The sequence below is a fragment of the Caloenas nicobarica genome, chromosome 24 (assembly GCF_036013445.1).
Source record: "Caloenas nicobarica isolate bCalNic1 chromosome 24, bCalNic1.hap1, whole genome shotgun sequence".
Taxonomy (NCBI): Eukaryota; Metazoa; Chordata; class Aves; order Columbiformes; family Columbidae; genus Caloenas; species Caloenas nicobarica.
Window position 1 is genome coordinate 3,513,641 of NC_088268.1, and position 22,992 is coordinate 3,536,632.

General features: G+C 42.0%; 2 protein-coding genes across 2 annotated transcripts; both read left to right on the plus strand.

Moving 5' to 3' along the window:
- Nucleotides 1-4: 4 nt before the first annotated feature.
- Nucleotides 5-9,506, plus strand: DUSP3 (dual specificity phosphatase 3). Its single transcript, XM_065651435.1, is given in 4 exon segments — nt 5-91; nt 93-226; nt 5,649-5,875; nt 7,476-9,506. Coding segments are annotated over 4 exon segments (639 nt in total). The 5' UTR covers nt 5-19; the 3' UTR covers nt 7,682-9,506.
- Nucleotides 9,507-11,757: 2,251 nt separating this feature from the next.
- On the plus strand, nt 11,758-14,944 carry SOST (sclerostin). Its single transcript, XM_065651322.1, has 2 exons — nt 11,758-11,977; nt 14,263-14,944. The coding sequence occupies exons 1-2, from the start codon at nt 11,758-11,760 to the stop codon at nt 14,682-14,684; spliced, it is 642 nt and encodes a 213-aa protein (XP_065507394.1). The 3' UTR covers nt 14,685-14,944.
- Nucleotides 14,945-22,992: the final 8,048 nt, after the last annotated feature.

A 22,992-nucleotide genomic window follows, 5' to 3' on the forward strand; every position in this document is an offset into this window, starting at 1 on the left:
AGCTGACGCCCCTCGGCCTATGAGGCGGCGGGCGGGGCGGGCCCGGCCCGAGCTGCTGCTGTGCCAGGAGGCCGCTCTGGCTGAGGAGCGGCCGGGGCTCGGCCATGTCCGATTACGAGCTCTCGGTGGGGGAGCTGAACGACCTCCTGGCTAACGGGAGCGGCTGCTACAGCCTCCCCAGCGCGCACAGCAACGAGGTGGTGCCGCGGATCCACGTGGGGAACGCGTGAGTGGCCGGGCCGGGGGTGGGCGCCTGGGGTGGGCGGCTTGTGAGGCCTGAACCGGGAGTTGGAGCCGGAGGAACCTGCCGGAGCGAGGCGGGCCCGGGGCGGAGACCCCCGCAGGGCCCGGGGGAGGAGACCCCCGCGGGGCCCGGGGGGTCCGGAGCTCACGGGAACTGTTGGCCTGGGGGTGCGAGGCCTGAGCAGCCCGGGGCTCAAGACGGCAAATGACGAGTTATACTGTTAGGGGGAACTAACACTTAAAGGGTTAACCACATAGCAAGTGCCAAGCTTAGAGCTTTGTGTAACCTATGACATTAGAAACAAGGCCTTATTGATGAAAGCAAACCCTGCGAAGATAAGTTTTGCAGCATCCAGCAGCATCCTTGGGTGGATGAGAGTCCTCAGCACAGGAGGAGACTATGGGAATGATTTCCTGGAACTCATTTTAATAAGAACAACCTTTTCAGGGAAAGGTTATGAATACTTATGGGCGTTCCTGGCATTGCCGTGAATATGTAACACCTTGCTACATTTAAGGACGCTTCATGCCGAGATCAATTGCACAAGATTAGAGGAAAGGTCCTTCTTGCACCTGGCACTGAATAAACATACCTTCTTTATAACCTCGCAGGTTTTAATTTTTTATAGCCTTACAGGTTGTAAAGTTTTTTCCGCACGTCAATACCTCATAAATGGCATCTGCTAAAATGTTCGCTGCCCTGTTGAAGTCCCAAATCTAAGCTAAAATACAGGGCGTTTCAAAAAGTTGGACCCGGGTTGAAATCGCCGTATCTCCGCAACCATGAACTGCCCACGAATGAAACTCTTACCCCTTGAAAGGGTGGGGTGTAGAGTTTCAAATGGTCACCGCTAGATGCCTCGTTAAACCCTTTGTAAATTTTTGTGTAATTGTAACCTGAGCTACACTGCTTTGCCATTGGGTCTGTCTTTTTGAAACACCCTGTAGAGCTGAAACAAGGTTAAAACTAAAACAAGGTTAAAACTAGTGAAGTTGCCTAAGAATGAAACACACCTGCTCAGCTGTGTTGGTGCTGTTGGTTTTTTTTTTCTCTCCTAGTGATATTTCCTACTCTGGTTGTGCACACAGAAAAGGGAGGAGAGACAAGATGCCATGAGCCCCATCACAACACCGGTGTAATAATCGTAGGTCAGAGTGGAATAAGCTGGAATATAAAGGACAAGCAAAGCAGCAACATGGATATTAGATCTTGGTTTAACCATGTGCAAAATGACCCAAAGGAAGCAAGACTTTATTATAATAGGCGTTGCCACTCCATCTATGATGGGTCAAATGAATGTTTCTGCACCCTAAGCCTTAAAACTTTTTACAAGGGTGTGTAGTCATAGGATAAGGGGTAATGGTTTTAAACTGAAAAAGCATAGATTTAGATGAGACATAAGGAAAAAATTCTTCCCCATGAGGGTGGGGAGGCCTTGGAACAGGCTGCCCAGAGAAGCTGTGGATGCCCCATCCCTGGGAGTGTTCAGGGTGAGGTTGGATGGGGCTCTGAGCGACCTGGTTTAGTGGAAGGAACCCAAACCCAAACCATTCTGTGATTCCATGATTCTGTGACTTTCAAATATCTGCTTTGACTTGGATGGGTCAAACCTTTCTGCAATATAGGGCCACAATTATGACTACAAGCCGCAGTGATTTTATAACAATGAGAATTCACTGAGTAGCCACACCTGTGGAGTTTTAACATGGGTGTGACTGGAATCCCAATACATGGCATCAAAGCAATAGAATTTGAATGGGAACTCACAGGAAAAAAATTAAAACATCTGAGTGAGATTCAGAAACTTCTGTTGGCATCTTTTAGAATATTTTGCACAGAGGTGCTGCTGTCTGTCCTTATGAGGAACTCATCTTTAGATAAAAATGCCAACACAGTGACATTCAGGCAGGTGAGATTAAATTGGGTCATAGTGTAGAATAGCAATTTATCTGTCAAATGATTTCAAGTTACAGGCAGAGCCAAAGTATTAGATGTTCCCTGCAATACATGAAAGTCATAATTAGTGAAAACACAGAGGTAAAATGAGAAAATAAAATATATTGAAAAGCATGTTTTTGCACATTACAGTAGCCAATCTTAACCCCTCGAGAAGATTAGATAAGATTTGTGAAGACAAGTAGAAATGCAATATCACTGAAACAAGAATTATTATATAGGTAACAGACTAGCACAATTATCTATATCTTTTTAAGCAATAACAAAATGAGTATTTAGGATACAGTGAGAGCACAAATCACTTTCTATTTCTGTACAAGTCAAGATGTATTTCAGTGTAACACCTGAATCAGTGCCCAGGAGAACTGGACAGAATGCGTCTTTATCAGGGTTGCAGATGACACCAAAACAGGGGGAGCAGCCAAGACATTGCAGGGGGAGGGTTTTTATTCAGAGCAAAACCAGGACTTGGGATTATAAGCAAATAAACCATATGGCAAGACTTTATAGCCCTAATTGCTGATGCATGGTTCTCTAAGGCCTGTGTTTTGTGGCTGGTGAAATTGTTCATCTGTGTTCAAAAGAAAAACTTCTTACCTGTGTTCCTCACAGGACGAGGAACTCCCAGTCTTCCACACTGAGAACAGACAAGATTCTGTGATTATTTTTAGGGAAATAGAAGCAGCTGATGTTGGTGTCTCTCTGCTGTTGGGAGGAGCTGGTACTTCAACATAGGATGTGATGCAGCTGGAATGAAATGTTAAGGATGGGAGAGATCCAAGGGCTGTTTGTAGAGGGAGGAAAAAACAGCATACAAATATTCTTTTTACCTCTAGCTCTCTAAGGAAATAATCTATTAAATTTGCAGAAATCATTCACTGGCAATGAGTTTGTCTCCAGGGGAGCCAGTCTATGGTGCCAGATTCAACCACAATTCTGGGATGCAAATTCCTATTGATCCTGACTGCTATCAGATATAATATATACTGATCTATATACTGTTATTTAAACCACATACTCACCCCACTGAGCGTAGGAACTCACAGCTGAATTAATGCTTTTTGTTTTGGCTTTGCACTGTAGGATTTACTTCTGTGTTGCAAGCAGAATTCTCCAGGCTCTGATACTTGTCCCCTGGCACAGATGATGTCCTGCCAGATGGAAAATCTGTCAACGTTTGTTTGGGTAATGAAGTCTTTACAAATATTTGGCTCCTTGCCATAGGTTTTTTTTGGCACAGAGGGCAGAAAATGTAGATGCTTCACTCATGCATAAGGATTCATCTGCTTACGCTACAATTTAAGGGGTGAACCGTCATTAGGAGAAAAGGAACGCTCTAGATGTTCATGTAGCCGTGAATTACATGAAAATTGTGAGTGAATGCACTCAGAGAGTCATAAAAATATAAGCTAACTAATTTGGGTACTTACTTTAACTTTTTTTGAATAGCTAAGTGTCCAGTCAAAACCCTTAGGTGTGTTGCCGTCCCTTAGAAACTTGTCCAAAAAGATATTGCACAAATGCTTATCTGGAGCTCAGCTTAATGTTATGACTCCTTGTATTTGCAATTTATGACTCGAGCCAGAGGGAGATTTTCTAAAAGATTTTTGTTTCCACACGGTGAAAGCTGCCTTTAAAAAGAATACAAGGGTTTATGTCCATTTAGGCTGCCTCTTGTCACAAAGTATGCAGGAACTGTGTTATCTTTCAACTCAAGCCTTCTGTCACCTTCTGCTAATGGTGAGCAGCGGGCTCAGATTTTACTGGGAGACCCCGTGGCATGATAAAATGTATGGGGTTTTTTGATTCCCAGGAAAGTGAGGCAAATAATTGGGACTGACACATGGAAATAATCAGACTCAGAATGAAAAGCAGTGGTTTTATGACGAAAAGGAGTCGGTGGTCTCCTGATATTATCCAGTGGTTATCTCCTCTTACTATAGATTGCGTTCCAGTGCACGAGCAGAGATTTGTGCATGAGCAGTTGTGGTACTCAGCAGATGGATTGTTTGCCCTTGTATAACCTGGAGCTTTTATCAGAGCTTATGGCACTATTACTGGATCTAATTCAAGCCCGAAAGGGATGATTATTGCTCATCATCCTGCTGAGTTCTTCACTAATAGAGTAGGGTGCTCTTTTAGCCACTTAAACATGAAAGCAGGTGGTTTTGCTCCAATTACTTGATAGAACTGAGGAGCTAGAAAGGGCTTAGCTGACCTAAAAGTACTGAATGCTTTCTTAGGCACTTAAGCATCTTAAACATCGCTCATCTGGATTCTTTTCCATTCAGATATTGATTTCAACTAAGACACTAAAGATTATAATACTTGTGATGGAAACACTGAGCAGCAAAGACTGAAATATATTGCTATATTTCTGCCCTTTGGGTAGCCTCACCAGATCTTTCCGTGATTTAAAGATGTTGAACAGCACAAGGACAGATTACACCTCATAGTCTTCAGATGCGACCTTCGAAGATGCAGGAACATTTACTCCTAGTTACTGTCTTCCCGTGGCCTGAGAAGGAGCCAGTGCTGTTTTACAGTGGGTAAAATTGCCCCTAAAATGTCTGTTTGGCTGGACTGTCTGCTGGCATAGCAAGTACTGCTTACCTGGCCCTGCAAGACTGGTAGCTGACAGTAGAGGCTTTTTATGGCTGCTTTTTAAATTATCTTATGTGGATAACAGTTAATGTTACAAGTGACTATCCTGGGCTTTCTGTTATCTCCAGTATTTTCTTACTTTGGCCAGAATTTTGTGTTCAGAAAGAGTTATAATTCTATGCCGTAGTAGGGTCTAGCAGATTGAATTTCATGCATGCTCTGCTTGGTTGTCAGGAAATTAGCATTCTCCCATGCACAAGTAGTGACTGTGGCTCTAAATTTTTCTGTGAGTTTATAATCTGTAGTTAATTCACCTTTGGACACAGTATATTTAGCAACTATTAACAGAAAAATCATAGAATCATAGAATAGTTTGGGTTGGAAGGGACCTTCCAAGCTCATTTAGTCCAACCCCCTGACTGCTGCGACTTTTTAAATATCATGGAGAGTGGCTTGGCAGCTACATCAGCCAGTTCCCTCGGGACTCTGGGATGCATCTCATCAAGATTTCTGTCTGTTCAGGTTCTTCAAGTGGTCACAAACCTGACCTTCATTTACAGTGGGAGGGACTTTGCTCCCCCAGTCCCCATGTTCCAGTTCATCCACTCGAGAGGTGCGGAAAGAGAACTTGCCAGTGAAGACTGAGGCAAAAAAGTTGTTGAGCGCCTCACCTTTCTCCTCATTGTTGTCACCATTTTGCCAGCCTTCCTCATCCATGGGGGGGTACGCTGCTTTGACCTTCAAATTCAGAGGTTTTGGTTATCGATACTTTCTGGGGACATCATAAATATTGAGATGATTTACCAAGTTCTAATCATTTTCTTGACGCTTTTTAATCATACAGGTTCATAGCCAAGAACATAACGAGGCTGCAGCACCTGGGGATAACCCATGTTCTGAATGCAGCAGAGGGGAAGTCGTTCATGCACGTCAACACGAATGCAGAGTTCTACGAAGGCACAGGCATCACGTACCACGGCATTAAAGCTAACGATACGCCAGAATTTAACCTCAGCCGCTATTTTGAGGAGGCAGCTGATTTTATTGAGAAAGCACTTTCCCAGAAGGATGGTAAGGCAAACGGAATTATCTTTCTACCGTGTTTTCTCTGCATTGGATATGTTTCCTAGCAATTTATTTTGCTGTTTAAAATGGGGTTTTTTGCTCAGATTATCAGCTGAACAACCAAATCAGGAATTCAGATCAAGGGGCTGGATCACAGACACAATAAGACACTGGAATCTTCTGTCTATACTTATAGTTCTCCAGTATATGGCAAATTGGAGTCTGTCACTGTAGGGGTGACTTTGAAAAGTGAAACAGCTGCTGCATCCTATAATAGTGCCTTTCTGGGAATATGTGTTCTTAGAAGTGGTAACTCACGTGAAAAAAAACCCCAACAAACCAGGATCTAAAATTTGTTTTGTGACACTACAAATTAGAAATTAAAGGCAGAAGTGATACAAGTAATGCATTGCTAAAGAGTACTCACACAACCTGCTATATGTTTGCGTTTTTTTTCCAAATGTACAGGAAGGATAGAGACTGTAGCCTTCCAACTTCTTTACATTATCTCATTACATTATTTTATGTGATTATTAGCTCTTTATTCCCTAGGACTGCAGGAAGGCTGGATGTTTGCAATGTTGCTGATTGCCACATTACTTTACAGTGTGTTTCCTCAGAGCAGAAATCCTAGGACATAGTGTAGTGGGCCAGACGGTGTTTGTTGTCTGACTATTTCTACACACCAGTTATTTCTACATATGCTGAATTTCTGCTTAGAGATTTGCCTTGAGCTAAGAAGCCTCTGCAGCTCCAGGCAAACATGGTAACGGGCTTTTTGTTGCTGTGGTTCAAAGCAAGTTGTGGTTATGATGAAAATGGGCGTGTATGGTTCATCTGTTCTCTTGGGTCAGAAAAAAATTGACTCTGGAGAGTAGCCTGGGGCCAGATCTCCCACTGCGTTTGGGAAGGGGAAAATTTCTGTGCCTGGAAAAGCAGGTCAAAGAGGAAGCAGCTGAGAAGCAATAGAATCGAGTTAGATTTCTCAAAGGGAGCAGTGGCCTGATTCATTATTGTTGGATACCTTCCTACAGGATTTATCCATGTGATGGTTTGACCTTGGCTGGACACCACGTGCCCACCAAGCTGCTCTATCACTCTCCCTCAGCTGAACAGGGAGAGAAAAATATGACAAAAGGCTCATGGGTTGAGATAAGGACAGGGAGATCACTCAGCAATACTGTCACAGGCAGAATAGACTTGACTTGGGGAAATTAATTTAACATATTACCAATCAAATCAGAGTAGGATCATGAGAAATGAAAGCAAAACACCTTCCCGCTTACCCCTGCCGCCTTCTTGGGTTTAGCTTCACTCTTGATTTTTCTCTACCTGCTCTCCCTAAGCAGCACAAGGGGACAGGGATGAGGGTTGTGGTCCGTTCATCACGTTGTCTCCACTGCTCCTTCCTCCTCACCCTCTTCCCTTGCTCTAGCGTGACATCCCACCCGCAGGAGACAGTCCTGCGCCAACTTTTCCACAGCTCCTTCCCTTCACAAAGCCGCTGAAGGACTAATGTCATTCCATTTTACATCCTAGCTATTTCATGTTGCTTTTCAGACGTATATTCCGGTATAACCCCAATTATGACCTATCTCCCCTGCAGGCCAGGTGTTTGTGCACTGCCGCGAGGGCTACAGCCGTTCCCCTACGCTGGTCATCGCCTACCTCATGCTTCGCCAGAATATGGATGTCAAGTCTGCGCTGAGCGCCGTCCGGCAGAAGCGAGAGATTGGCCCCAACGATGGCTTTTTAAGGCAGCTCTGCCAGCTCAATGAGCAATTAGTGAAGGAGGGCAAACTGAAGCCCTAAAACAGAGCACCGTAGTAGGTTTTTTTTTTTTTTGAAGTTTCTCAAACCATCAGAGGACGTTTGAGGTGCTTTAGGTTCCCAAAGCCCAACCACTGAGCTAAATCACATCGCGTGACGGAGACACAATTCCTGCTCTTGTCTAGTGAAAGTATTTCTCGAACTCTGGGTCTGTCTTTCAAGATGGCACGAAATTGTGGCGCTGTTCGGAGCTGTTGCAATAAAGAGGTGTTTTTAGAGGGGTAACTCCCGTGATAACAGCTATTCACATGTATTTCAGGGCCCCCTGCAGACTCTATAGCGTATGTGGTTTTCATTGACGTTGAGTGTGATTTATTTAAGCCTTGTCTTGTATCTCACCAGAGCACCAGTTTCTGAGAGCCCCAATACGTCTTTGCTCAGTCTTAATTAAGTACTGTATTTTTTAAAGCTTCTTTTTCACGCACACAGGTGCCTAAAGTTTGAGTGTAGGAGCTTCCAGGAATGGAGAAGCATATATACAAATGCACAGATGCACTTGCTTGTAAAATGAAGTGTATGCGTTGTTGTGTTTAGTGTGGATTTATGCAATACACAGTGTGTTAGTAAAGCCATTCAGAGCCCAATCTTGATGCACACTGTATTTCCAAGAATATTTGTACCTCTTGCTGTTGTGAGTGACATGAAATAGTCTGATATTTAATACCTTTTTATTTTTGTTTTGAAGTCATACTAGAAAAAAATATCAAGAACAAACGTTGAGGAAAAAGCTTGAGCAAGGAAGAAATAATGTCTGTATTTTGGAGTGCTTGTACTGGATGCGTGATAAAGTCCTACATATCAGAATACAATCCCGAGGCTTGTATCGAATTACTGTGTCTCTCCCTTCTTTCCTGTCACTACTTCAGTAGTACCATGACCGGTTTATCTTAGTATAACTGATTCAACAAACATCTTGTAATAGGAGGGTGGAGAGGAATAAATAAGCCAATGCTATAAATTCGTGTTAAAAATTGAGTTCTAAGACAGTGCCTCCTATTTTGAGTTCCTGATGGGTGACTCAGTAATGAAACTATTTCTAGCTCTGCTTTTAGCCCAGGCTAAAAATAGGATGTGAGATGGATCATACCCGTCCTCTTTCAGTGTTGTCTCGCGGTGTAAGAACAGTAATGTTGCGCGTTCCTCTGCCTATTTGAGCTGGCCAAGAAGAGCTTGTATGCCCCTAATCCGTAATGATATGCTGTATACTTCTGAATTTTGGATTGTGGAAAGAAAGATTGCTATAAAAAATGGGGATGAGAGCTTCCTTTCCATGGAATATGAAATGGAGAAAGTATTGGAAGATTTGCACCTTTTTATTCTTCTGAAATGACCGCGCACCTGCCCTTTGCTATGAGATGTTCCTTACAAGCATGCTAATTAGGGAAGACATTTTTTAAAACAACTATTTGTTGCAAATAGCAACAGTACCTTTTTGGAATTGAAACCTCTTGGCTATAACTAAAATCGTGACATCTGGATTTACACGAAAATGTTTATCCTGAATAACAGTGTGGTACTTTCTGCGTAGATAGCACTCTGGAGAAGGGATGTGATCTCTAAAATATGCATATATCATAGAACAAACATATCTAGCGCGTCAAATCCAGCACAATGAAAGAAAAAGTCAATAGCTTGGGGTTTTTTGTACTTAAGAGTTAGTGAAGTTGGAGGGAGGGAAGAGTGGAGGCAAGAAGCTATTAGCATTTTATAGCAAGGAACAAAGAAGAGAGGCATCTCCAGAGGATTTGTTTGTGAGAATTAGTGTCCTATTCGTTGCTTCTATTCTGCAAATAAATCCTGGAAAGTAGTTGAGTTGTGGTTTTTTGGTTTGTTTCGTTTTTCTCTTTTTTTATAAAATTTAATTCCAGCACGCTGAGGTCGCTGGCGAGCTGACTCACCAGATGGAGCTGTTGGCTCATTATTCTTCACCAGACAGTCATCGTTCCACCCCTGACCAACACTGTTGCATGAAGCTAACCTGTTCTTGTCTTCCCGCTGCAAAAGTCAAGCCACCAGAACGATTTCTCAGCGAATGTGCTGGTCGCCGGTGAGAGAAGATTCCATTTATTCCTGCCTGCTTTGAAGAGATCACATCAGAGCATTCAGACGTATTCACAAGGTAGTTTGGGCTGGAGAACAGAAGGCTGAGGGTTCATTCTGAAAGTATCCTCGATACATCCTTTTTTTTCCCTTGTGCTTCGTTAACAGTGCAAAATCAATTATTTGTGGGGGCCTGCAGCCCTGACCACCTCTGCTTTGTTGCAGAAAGTCCTGTGAGCAGAGAAGTAGCTACAGGACACGGAGGGATGTTTTTGTAGTTAAGGAATCTGAATGTCTGTGGGATTTGGATTCTTTTCTTGCCTCTATTAGGCTTGCGGACAAGAAGTTTTAAGCTGGAGGCTAAATATAGCTTCTGATTTTTACTTCATAGATTTTTTCCTATTATTTCTCCCAGTGCGTAATACAGACACATGTTAAGACAGTTAATAGAGGGGATTAAGTACTTAGAGAAGCTGCATCAAGAAAAATTTTATGTTTTATGTGACTGTTAGTGCTGTCAGTGCGGTTCTCTGTAGTTTGCCTATGCTGACATTGAGAGCTTTTGGAAATATTCTCTAGGCAGACACTACATGAAAAGATATTAACAGAAACTGAGCTTTGATACATATAATTCTGAAGGCATTTAAACAGGGGAGTGAACAGGTTGCAATGGGTCAGTGATTACCAGTACTCTATTGTCTTCTGCTCTGCTGTTCTGCTTTTCAGCTGGACATTGTGCCTCAAGCTGTGATGGCACTTTGGACAAGGTCACTATTGCTGAATTCCAATACAAGGTGGTATTCCTATCTAATACCAAGTTAAACAAAAAATTGTCAACAGAAACCAAACAAAACCTAAAAAAATCCCCCCAAACCCACATGATTTTATTCCTTCAAGGGCCATTAGAAGACCACGTGTCAGCACTTGCGAAGAAAATAAAAATATTGCAAGGCAGAGCTTGAGATCATTGTCTAACTCAATCGTGGTCACCTTGCCTGTTCTTTGAAGGAAAAACAAAACAACCTTCAAAACAACCAACATCTGACTGCCTGTCAACCATCGCCACTATCATCTTATTTTTGCGAGGAAGAAGAATACCAGAGACAAGATTTTAAAACACGACACATGAATACATCTTGGGCATAGATGCCCTAGACATAAGGTCCTCCATGCTCTCGTTGTTGGTTGCATCATGAAGGGAAATCAGGCTGGTCACATTCCTGCGTTTAAAATAAGCAAATGTCCTACGTTCAACACCTGCCAGCAGAAGTAGTAGCATGCAATTCATTTAAAGCAAATGCAACTGCCTTTTTTTTTTTCTTTTAAATGGTAAAAATGCGAGGAAGAGCACATCAAAAAGCATGATGTACAACATCCTGCTGTTTACCCTAAGTGACATATTCCAAGTAGCTTATTTTTTAAGGAAAACTAAACAAAACAACTTATTTTGCAAAGCTGCTCTTTCCTATTTCTTCCAGTACATTCGTGAAACAAAATTTAGAGCTTCTTGTTTTGCCTGCAGAGACTGAAAAGCCACAACTACAGAGCTACAGTTTCTAGATTTGCTTCCTTTATACTGAGGGGGAGCCAAAGAACAGCAGTAAAAATAAAGAGTCTGACAAACATTTGCAAAACACAATAGCCAAAGATTCAAATATGGAGGTAGAAGCAGGTTTTAATTATATTGTTGTTAGAAACAAATACAAAAAAAGACTTGTCAGGTTGCAATTCATCCTGGGCTTGTCGCTCACCAGTGTTGCTAGGCACAAAAATGAAGCCGCATATGAGGAGTTTTTACATAGAAGTTGTAGAATATTGTCACCAACCCACGCCCACACACCCATTTTATTTCACGCTGACAAAAGCTGAGATGAATGAGTTGTTGTCTGGCCCTTCCCACTTTGTATGGCCATTGGCTGGCTGGGTTCTAAAAAGGATTTAAAAAAGGGGAATAATGTGCCTTTGCCTGGGATCTGAGCCTGTCAGGGAGCTGAAAAGCTGATCTGGGAGCTGCCACCATGCAGATCTCTTGGGCTGTATGCTCTGTCTGTGTCTTCGTACAAATTGCGTTTCGATCTGTGGAAGGGTGGCAAATGTTTAAAAATGATGCGACAGAAATCATTCCCGAGATCGCCGAAAATACAGAACCACCAGTGGAGCAGATTTTCAGCGACAACAACACAATGAACCAGGCAAAGCACGGAGGAAGACACATGCAACAAGCTCCAGACCTTAACGGTAAGAAAAATAGCATCATGATTGCTGGTTTGGATGGTTTGTAAGAGAATACTTGCTATCATATATGTTTATTTATTAAAACCTTTAGGTGTGGACCTAATGCTGTGAGTGATAGGGAGTTACATCTACTGATGAAGAACTATCAATGAAAATGTTAGAAGGGATATACTAGAGTTTATTGATGAAAAACGTCGTCTATCTATTGAACAATCCTTAGGTACTACAATGTGCATTCCTTTTCTATCCAGCTACTCTCCGCAGACACAACTCCAATACATAAAACCTGTAAAAGGTATTACTTACATTTCTCTGTGTTTTATATTACTTCAATTTCTCTGCGTTTTGTGCACTGGGAAGAAAGATCCCAAGTCATCTTTCTCTCTTTGATGGTAGGATGGGACAACGGGTTGACAGTGGAGATAATACTAGAAATTCTTCATATTTAGAAAGTGATGTCTCAGATGACACGTGGGGGTTGTGTCCAGCCGGGTGACAGCAGCGTGCTGCTCACTGGCCTTTGCCAACAGCCAAAAAAAGCTGTTAGGAAAAGTTAAAGCACTTGCCAAGGGGAATTCATGCCCAAAGGAATTAGAGGGGACTTTATTTTGCAATCTGGGAATCAGTTTGGCTACTTCAGCAGCACTGACATACCTCGTAATATCTTGTCGCTGCATTTGGCCAGATGTCCAGCATTAGCAAGGATGCAAAACACAGGCTTTGTGAAGGGAGATGGAAGATGGGGAAACAGCACGAAACAGAGAAAGGCAGTTTTAAAGAAGAGTTCCAGGGCAAACAGGTCCTCCGGAGTGGCACGTTTAGCTACCAAATGCACATAAGTCAAACTTACAATTTCCACTACTGGGCATTGCAGATCTGAGCTAGCCATCTTTTTCTGGGGACAGCAGGAAGGGAATTGTGTTTTTCTGCTGCAGCTGTCAGTTAAGGTGTTTAAAACCATATCATTAACAATATTTTAAAAGGAAAAAAAAAAAAGAAATCATGTTCTAGAGACTGCAACTTTATAAAGGTTTTTAAATCCCTAAAAGGGGCAGCACTCTGCTTCTCACAGGCAGCCCCACCAGCCACCAGGTCACGGCAGGTTGGTTTTGCTGTTACATCTGAATACCTTCATTTTTTTAGCCTCTTCCTACTCTGACATCATCTGTACCACTATATGCATATTTTTTGAAGTGGAACAGACATTTACTTAGAAAGAGTGAAGGAGACCGGACAGTTATTCAAGATATGCAATTTTCTTGCATACTGGTTTTAGAATCTTTTAACACGTAGAATCAAACTGATGATCCAAAGTGGCCAGACCTTCCTGGGACACATGAAGATGCACCAGACCGTGAATAATTTTGCAGTATGTGGAACTTGCATACATACAGGACAGGATGCATCTGCACAGAAAATAAACCTAACAGCTAAGGCAAATGCCCCTATATTTAGCTGTATCTGCCTATGTGTTGTGCTGGTACAATACACCTGATTCAGAGCATTATTTTTTACAGAGACAGACATAATTTTCTTAAATGCTTAGGGAACTTGCAAGGATTAAACTATGTGGACATGGAGTTCAGTTGTCAGCATTTTTGCCACAGCATTATGACAAGGATCATTTCATGAATGCGGTCCTTAAAACTTGAAAAAAATGAAATCTTGTCAGCTGTACTTTGATAAATATAGACTGAGCACTAAAAATCATGTTTCTGTACTTCACAAGAAAAACAAAAATTAAAATGTCTGTACAAATATTGTTCTATTGCTAATGACTCGGGGTCGGAATTCTCTTCTGATGTACTCAGGAGGGAACCACCTTGCGCACAGCGAGGAGAATTTCCCCAACAGACACAACCTGAGCTTTGAGGATTTCCACTGCAAGTAGAATTGTAAAATCACAGGGTGGTTTGTGTTGAAGGGACTTTCAAAGCCCATCCAGTGCCCGCCCTGCCCCGAGCAGGGACATCTGCACCAGCTCAGGTTGCTCAGAGCCCCGTCCAGCCTGGCCTGGGATGTCTCCAGGGATGGTTCAGCCACCACCTCTCTGGCCAACCTGGGCCAGGCTCTCACCACCCTCAGCGCCAACAATTCCTTCCTTACGCCCAGCCTGAATCTCCCTCCTTTAGTTCCAAACCATCCCCCCTTGTCTTATCACAACAGGCCCTGCTCAAAAGATGTCCAGCTTGTGCGTAGCTCAGAGCTCAATACCCGCTCCAGAAACAACAAAGTGCTTTCTCAAGGACGGGGAAGAAAGTCGTAATTAACGTGTTTCTTGCCTGCAGACGCTTCCGACTTCAGCTGCAGAGAGATGCGAACCACCCGCTACATCACCGAGGGCCCGTGCCGCAGCGTCAAGCCCGTCAAGGAGCTGGTCTGCTCGGGCCAGTGCGTCCCCTCGCACCTCCTGCCCAACTCCATCGGCAGAGGGAAGTGGTGGCGGCAGAACGCCCCGGATTATCGCTGCATCCCTGCCCACACCCGCACGCAGCGCATCCAGATGGCTTGTCCCGAGGGGGAGACTCGGACTTACAAATTCCGAGCCGTCACGTCCTGCAAGTGCAAGCGCTACACCCGCTACCACAACCAGTCCGAGCTGAAGGACTTCGGCAAAGACACCGTCAGGCCTCAGAAGAACAAGAAGCCCCGTCTCTCCAGAGCCAGGAGCAGCAAATCGAACCAGCATGAGTTAGAAAACGCTTATTAGAAGGTTGCTCTGAGTGATACGGCCTAGCAGCTCTGGATATTTTACAAAACATCAGGTGGCACACACAGGCCATAGCCTGACATTGTGACTGCAGTAGGTTCCAACTCCTTCTGCTAAGCTGGGTCAAAAGGCTCACATAGTCAAAAAAAATCTATCAGATTACGGCAGTTACGGTCTGATAAGAGAATGAGATAAACCGAGCTGGAGGTAGCAACACCTAAATTGGGTCTGAGAGGACCTTGGGGGTTCACGGGAGGTCGTGTGGCTTGTACAAGTAGGAAGGCAGAGGAAAGCGAAGCTGTTGTGGTGGCAATCGCGCTTGGTTAGAAGTCGTTCCACTCACTTTATGTGAAAAGAACGCCGAGATCCCTTTCCCACTTTTCTAAGTGCCATTCTGCAGGACAAGCGATTAGGGAAGCACCAGGAGAGTTACTACTCGGAGTTGTAGAAAGTTAGCGGTGGGAAGGATTTCAACAGTTATGGTGACTGAAGTCAAATTGCTGGGAAATTATATCCTGTCAGGTGTCCTTACGCCCCAGTTGTTTCAGCTAAAACACAAAAAAGTCAAAGTATGACACTCATGTTCTCAAAACAAAAGTGTGGCAAATCTATTTCATACTTTTAATTAAAAGACCGTAGGATTGACAGATTCAAAACTGAGATTTGACAACTAAAACTGTATTTGGTTTAGGGACGATGACTTGTTTTAGGAACAAGTAAACAAATTCTACTAAGTGGAGCAGATTTGTGAATCGGATGCTCTTCTCAAACCAGATAACCTCGCTGATGTTTGTCCTGTAAACAGCTAATAATGTGCATAATTTAACATAAAAAACACTGATTATTCCTTATTTCCTGGAACACAACAGACTTTCGTATCAGCTTAGATGTTTCGATTTACGTTTTCTATTCTGTAGAGTCTGGATTATGTGGCCACACACTTTGTAGCGCTAAGACCATGCAAGCCAAGTTCTGGGAGTAAGGTGCTGGTTCTGCATTAGAAGTGAACCTCTGCTTATGGTGAAGTCAGGAATTCCTCTAGAAAAGGCTTTGGTATGTGCAACTTTGGTAAGTTTTTAGTTTGACAGCAACTTTACTTAGCTTCTTAACATTCAGACTAACGTTTCTCTTTTTACATTAAAGAATATTATTAGAAAGTGAATCGTCACATGCTGTATATATCCTGTAGAATTGCTAAGCCTGGTGTCAGATAAACACAGTTTGGGATGAAGACGATTCCTCACTGTTGTTATTTTTTATGTAGCATTTATGCTGAAATCATATAAACTATGGAAATTTGTGATGTTGATAGATTTTTGCAATTATTTTATGTGGGACCAGAACCTAGAGAGAAAACGTATTGTTCCAGAGAGCGAATTACATATTTATTTTTTTTCTCAGAAACTATTTATGCAGTGTTTTTCCTTGTAGAGAATGAGAAGTCATACTGCTTTGAAAATATTAGTCTGTTATTTTAAATTTTAAGTACATTGTTAATAAAGTAGAAACAATGATTAATTATAGGAAGACTCATTGATTTTCAGCTGTAGTATAAAGCTGATTTGCTGCAAAGCCAATGAATTACAGAACAGAATTGTTGACTCCAATTTCTGTGACAGAGTGTCAGGGTCCTTAATTCTCAATCAACAACCTACACATCTCTAAAAAAACTCCATCTTGGAACTTCTTGCTCCAATGCACGATGTTTCTCACGGAAAATTCTTCCTGGGCAGACATGGAGCTCAGAACTATTTCAATATTCTCATTCCTGCTTCCCCCAGGGAAGGAAAACTCGGCTGATTTCAGTTTCCCTCCTACTCACAGTGACATTTCCTGATTCACACGTTCGCGACCTGATAAAGCCACCAAAGAAAACAAGAGGTCTGGGAACTGTCAGTCAAGATTTCTTGATTGAAATCTGATTGCTTCAGATATTATTGCTTCTCATAAAAAAAAAAAAAAAAAGTGTAGAATCCCCTTGCAAGTGCTGCCAATGGTTGAACTTCTTAACAATTTGATATTGTAGGCCTGTGCCCGTTTTCATTTCCGTGTTCTTTAAGAAACAAAGATATTTTCCAATTAAATCAGAGAAAACTGAGCTTGGGCTGCACATAGCGTGCAGGTCTTTCAATACAGCTGTTAAGATGAACAGCATTTTCAGGACAGCCAGTAGATAAGGTAGATATTATTTGGCACCTCATATAAAAACCCAATACAAACAGTCGTCGTACCTGTGACAACGTTTTCCAGACTTATCTTGGACTTTATAAATTTGGCACTTGGGGCTTAATTTTTGGAAATCAGCATGAACACCTGCAAGTGCTTCTTAAATTAGAGAAGCCATTCAGTTCCTCTGAAAAGCTTATGCCGTAGTCTCTACAGCATCTAGAGTGGCCGGAATGGTGGCTTTTAAGTGTTGACTGTGATAAGCTAGAGAAAGATACTTATTCCACTTTATCCAAGGCTTCATGCTGGATTCCAGGCAGTTCAGAAGCATCAGGCCTGATGCGGGTGAACCGGTAATATCTGTCCCCCAAATGTTTCACCTTAAAAACTTCCTTTTCCAAAAAAAAAAAAACCAACAAACCACCAAAAACATAAAACACAACCACACCCACAAAAAAAAAAAACCAAAACCCAGTCCTTCCGCACAGTTCTCTTTTACCAAAAGTTTCCTGCTGTTAAGCTGCCATTCAGAATCTTGCAATTTTCTGACTTAAAACATCATGGTTGGTTCTTTGCACGTTCAAAAGCTTTTACAAGAGTCCCGATGGACAGGGAGCCCTGAGGCACCGACACGACGATATTTCCTCCCAACGCCCATCCTGTTTACAGTCGCTTCCCTCTGGTTTCTTACCACAGGTTAAAAGTGGATTAGCCGAGCAGATCTGCTTATTCTTCTGTAATTTTACTCGTGAAACGGTCCCTTCCAACCACCTCTTTTGCAATGTAAGTTATCAGGAGAGGAACAAGAAATGGTAGCGTTCTGCAAACTGCTGGAAAAATCAAAATACGGGCTCTGGTACGAGACAGAAATTTAGAGTGTGACTTACTGGTCTAATAATCCATGTCAGTGTTTGTTGAAAACGTTATTTACGGCTCAAGGGACGTGCTTTACAGAGGAGGTGCCACGTCTACCTGGGGGAGGATGAGAATGAGGGCGTGCAGGAAATTTCAGTTGGTCTTTCACACCAAATCTCTACGTTTCCGCTTCTTTCCAAAGGAAAAAGCTTGGTGCTGTACACAGAGGAAATAACTGAAACCAGAGCTACTCTATAGCTTGTCCTCACATCAGTGAAACGTTTCTGGGCATGACATACCCGGGACAGGCTCTTTCAAAACAACAAATGCTTTGTAATGGGCAGAAACCTGCTGTATATTCCTTTTGTCAAAGCATTAAATAGTTTTTCTTCAGGACTGTAAACTCCTCAGGCAAAAGTGACTTTCTTTATTGCAATTTTTGCAATAAAATAGCACAATGCTACAGTAATTTAGGCGCTACTGAACTATAAAAAGTTACAAGTCACTGAATTTACTCTCCCTTGGCTGGAGACGCTGCCTGTCAGCAACTGAACAACCACCATAATAAGCAGTTCACCGAAAAACGATCGAGTTGCTTTTTTGCAGACGGGATTCACGATTTCTCCAAATCAGCTCTGAACATTCATTTGTCCCTCTTTTTTATTTCCAGCTTTGTGTAGACAACAAACCACGGCGCATTCTCTGCAATATGCTCACTGACTTACAATAAATTAATACGCAGCGTGTCTGCTTTATTTCTTTTCCTGAGAAAAATACAATTCTGCTATTATTTGGTGAAAGATAACCTTGCAGGCAGCACAAACAGCCTGCTGGTATCCACCGCGTCCCAAAGATTTTTGCGTGAGGTTCAGCTTTTTAATTACAAATTGCACAATAAAGAACATAACACTATCCAGTGAAGTCTCAGGCCCAGAAATCACATTATGTGTGTGTTCTGCAAATGTGGTCGCGAAAGTCAGCATCATGAAATACGGAAGGAATAAACATGTAATTTTTTTTAGCCATATGACATCAACTCATAATGAGCTTGTTTCACTCAAATTAGTGCAGTATATGGGTGCGCAAAACAACTTTTCTATAGTAAACAGGCTCAAAAGGCTTAAATTAACACAGAACGTGTTGATATGTAGCTTGAGTGTGGATTGAACACCCTGTGCAGCTGTAACCTGAAATGTGAACAAACTGAAACTCTCCTTGACAGGCAAGGAATGCAAGTCCACCTTTAAATTAACTCAGAGTTATTCAGTTATCCAGAATACCACTCCCCTTTTGGTCTCAGAGCCATCAACGGACAATCCTGCACCAAGTTTATTCCAGTTATATAGAAAGGGATGGACATCTCCCTTCCCAGAACTGTGGAAACGGTTTTCACGCTGCATGTTGGAGACTTGTAACACCCAGCCTCTACCCATGGAATCACAGGATGGTTTGGGTTGGAAGGGACCTTCCAAGTTCATCCAGTGCCCCCCCTGCCCTGAGCAGGGACATCTGCACCAGCTCAGGTTGCTCAGAGCCCCGTCCAGCCTGGCCTGGGATGTCTCCAGGGATGGTTCAGCCACCACCTCTCAGGGCCTTGAGCTTGGCCTGGTTGAACCTCATGAAGTTCACCCGCGGGTACCACTCTGGCCTGTCCAGGTCCCCCTGGGTGACATCCCATCCCTCTAGACCACGCACCAGGTCACTCAGCCTGGTGTCATTTTGAGCACTTCAGCATCTCAGCTTGTAATCCAGCCCAGCTTCTCCCTGGTACTCCCTGGGGACAACTGGTTCACGCTGGTGCCACAAACGCCTATTTTCTCCATCCCAGGCGTTGCGCTACATGACAGGAATCACATTTTTGCCACATATTGACCACTCAAATTCTAACTGATCTAGGTGGGGCTGTCATGATACATCAGCACTAGCACTTTACAGTGAAATTGTCCCTTTCTTGTGAATTCGTACAGCACCCAGGATGTGGAAACTTTGGCCTGTGCTCGGTGTCCATGAGGGTAATACCATTCTTTTCATCTCAAAGGGAAGAAGCCCCAACAACTTGACTGAGTTACGAGTCCAAAGTCAAACATCTCCCTGCTGAAAACTCCCACATCAGGCTGATTCTAGTACTAAACCTTCAGGCTCAAGCTTTCTTCTTCATGGCTTTCCAGGCAATTCAAATACGCTCTCAAACCGAGGAATAAAAGTGTCTTTATTCCGTGGTTATCAAGCCCCTAAATTAAACAGACATCTCTATCACTTCGCCAACAATTTAGTGCTTGTGGCATGAGGTTATTTCGATGTCTTAAGAAAACAGCTCGGCTCTGGCTAAATAAGTAGGTGATGTCATTCTTCATTCGGGCTCCCAGATTCTTGGTGTCAAAACTTCCCTCAGGAGAGGCCTTGGGACACAGTGGCTCCTCGGAGACTATTTCCATCCGTCAGATTCTCTAATCTCTTCTTCCTTCCTTCCTCCTTTCTATTTCCTTCCCTTTCACTAGAAAATGGCCAGTATTTAACTCTAATGCTTCCAGTCTGCACAACATGCTTTTAGAATTGGGTGGTTGTTGTGGTTTTTATTTTTTTTTATTTTTTCATAACCAGAAATAAAGCTTAATTTAAGGTAATTACTCTCCCATTTGGAGGGTTTTGCTATTTGCAGGGCCTTATTATTTTTTTTTTTTTCTAGTCAAATTAGCAGAAGTTAGTTTTAAAAGTGATAGTTTTCTTCTAAAAATGTTCTTCAGATTAAGGGTGGTGCTCAGAAGCAGAAACTTTTCGCTCGTGATGAATTTCTGCATGTCTAGAAACAAAAGCAGCACTATCAGGAAATCATTCTCGAGGGAGGTGAGAGGACAGGCAGTTCATTAGACTTCCAATGAATTGGGAAAATGTACGTGAAATTTCAGTCTGCTCGTTAATTAATATGAGCCTCTGAATAAATTAATCTTTAAATCAGAGGCATCCGGGGTCCTCCTAAGAGCCAAAAATGAGCAATAAACTCAGTCCACGTCCAATTTACTTTTAAGCTACACAGCTCTCAAATATATAATTGTCTTGGCCAGCGGTACCATCACCCTGTATTTACTGAACTACACCACTATTATTTTGAAGTACATGTTACATAGAGGCATTATACCCAGTGACTTAGAATTCACTTGTATTTCTCTGCAAACAGTGAAAATATGACTTTTAATATATATAGAATGCTCTGCTGTTTAGAAAGCAAATGGAAGGCCCAAGAGCGGTGGAAATAACATGTGTCTAAGGGCATTAACCTAAAACCCCGGGACTGATTATAGAAAGTTTATGGGTGGTCTTTGGGGCAATGGCAGGAACACTAAATACAGATTTGGAGCTTTGAGACCTCACGCACGAGTCTGACAGAGAAGTTGGTCCAGGAAACTATTTTCTTTTAATTAAAAAAAAAAAATAATAATAATTTAAAACCAATTATAATTAAAAAAAAACCCCACCACAACAAAACATAACTAAGAAGAAAATCACATCCAAGAGAAAACTGCAACCAATATGGGTTTCAGTGGAGCTGTACTGATTTTTGGCACCTGGATCCTAAGACAATGTTTAAAGGACCATCACCCAGATCTACGTTTACGCAGGTTAGAAAAAGATCTCTCTACTTATGAAATGTTCTGCTTAAATTCAGTGTTCTTCAAAATGTTCTGTTGTACTCTGAGAACCCTTGGCTTGCAGAATGAAGCATCAAGCACTTTAATACAGTTACAGACACAGGCCTGAGTTACATCTTCCGAGAGCCAAAACTGAGAATTCTCAGTAACGTTTAATCTCTCAAAAATAATCTTGACATACATAGCAGGTAAGAATATTTGGATTTAATGCTTAAGCTTAATAACCTCTCAGAAAATGAATAATCAAGGATTAACTTGTCAGTTGGTTTAAGCTGAGCTCTCTTCTTTGACTTCATTTCAATTACATTTTTTGCAAGCAGTTGAGGACAAGGCCAAGTACCTTAAAAAACCCCCGCACATCCTCATGGACATACTTTGTAGTAAATCAACACGTAGCAGTGTTATTTCAACCTATTTTTACTCAGATGTGATATTAAACTCTACACAGGTACCAGGTAGGATGTTTCTTTAGTCCTCTTTTACAATTATATTAACAAATACAGTTCTCTTCCTTAACGTGCTCAGTATTTTATGTTTTAATTTTCAGCAGGAAGAAGGCGTAGACATTGTCTGATGTATTTTTTCAATTGTAACTGCAGGAAGAAAATTATAGCATATTCTCTTGCCCACAGTGAAGAATCACACAGAATATGAAGATATTAAAAGGTGTATCTACAACCGTAAAATGGATCTGTGCTTTCTGACTGGGGAAAAAAGGAAAAAAATAATAATAAAAAATTGAACTTGATGACCTGATTCATTTGACTGTTTCTAAGGAAAAGAAGAAAAAGCATCTGGTCATGCTTGGGTTGAGAAGGTGACCAATCTGGTATTGCCTTGCACAAATGCATCAGATAAATATATTTTAAATACTAAAAAATACAGCAGTAAGGGATTTATCCTTAGACTAAAAAAAAGACCCATACATACGTTGCTATGTATTATTTTTCATGCTGTCACACACATCAATATGTTGCCAGTGCTAGAAGTCAAATTTCATTCGAGTCAGGTAGACAAATTTGAAAGGTCTAAATCCAGCAGGTACATTTAAAATAGTTCTAGTCATGGAGGTCATAGCACTTATCTGTTACAAATAACAGATATTTAAAGCAGTCTCTGTAGATAAATTATACTAAATGCAAAACATGGTAAAATACGGTCAGCGGGTACATTGTGAAAACTTTCAGGCTCCATGTATGGGACTAAAATAATCCCAGCCCAGTGAAGACAGGTAGGGCTGTACAGTATAAATATAAAATAATAACAAAATAAAATAACCAAAGAAAAGGAGATTAAACATTCTGGCACTTCCACAAAAAACCAGAGCCTCACTTGGTGCCCTTAAAGAAGACGTTTTGTGCTGCCAGCAGCTCGAGGGCTTTACAAGATTTAATTGCAGAGCGAGTTGAGTCAGGAGACCAGCACTGGAAGGACACACGATGTACTTAGCATCTGCTATTTTTTTTCTGAGAACATACATTTTTTTTGCTTGCTATTTAATTACACCAGAGAGGGTTTGCTTTTTTAATAGCGCTTTTCTTTTTTTCCTTTTTATTTTTTTCTTTTTCTCATTTAAGTATACTGGAAAGTGTACTGCCACCTTCTTCTCTTTTCTCTGTATCACTATACTATTTTTTTGC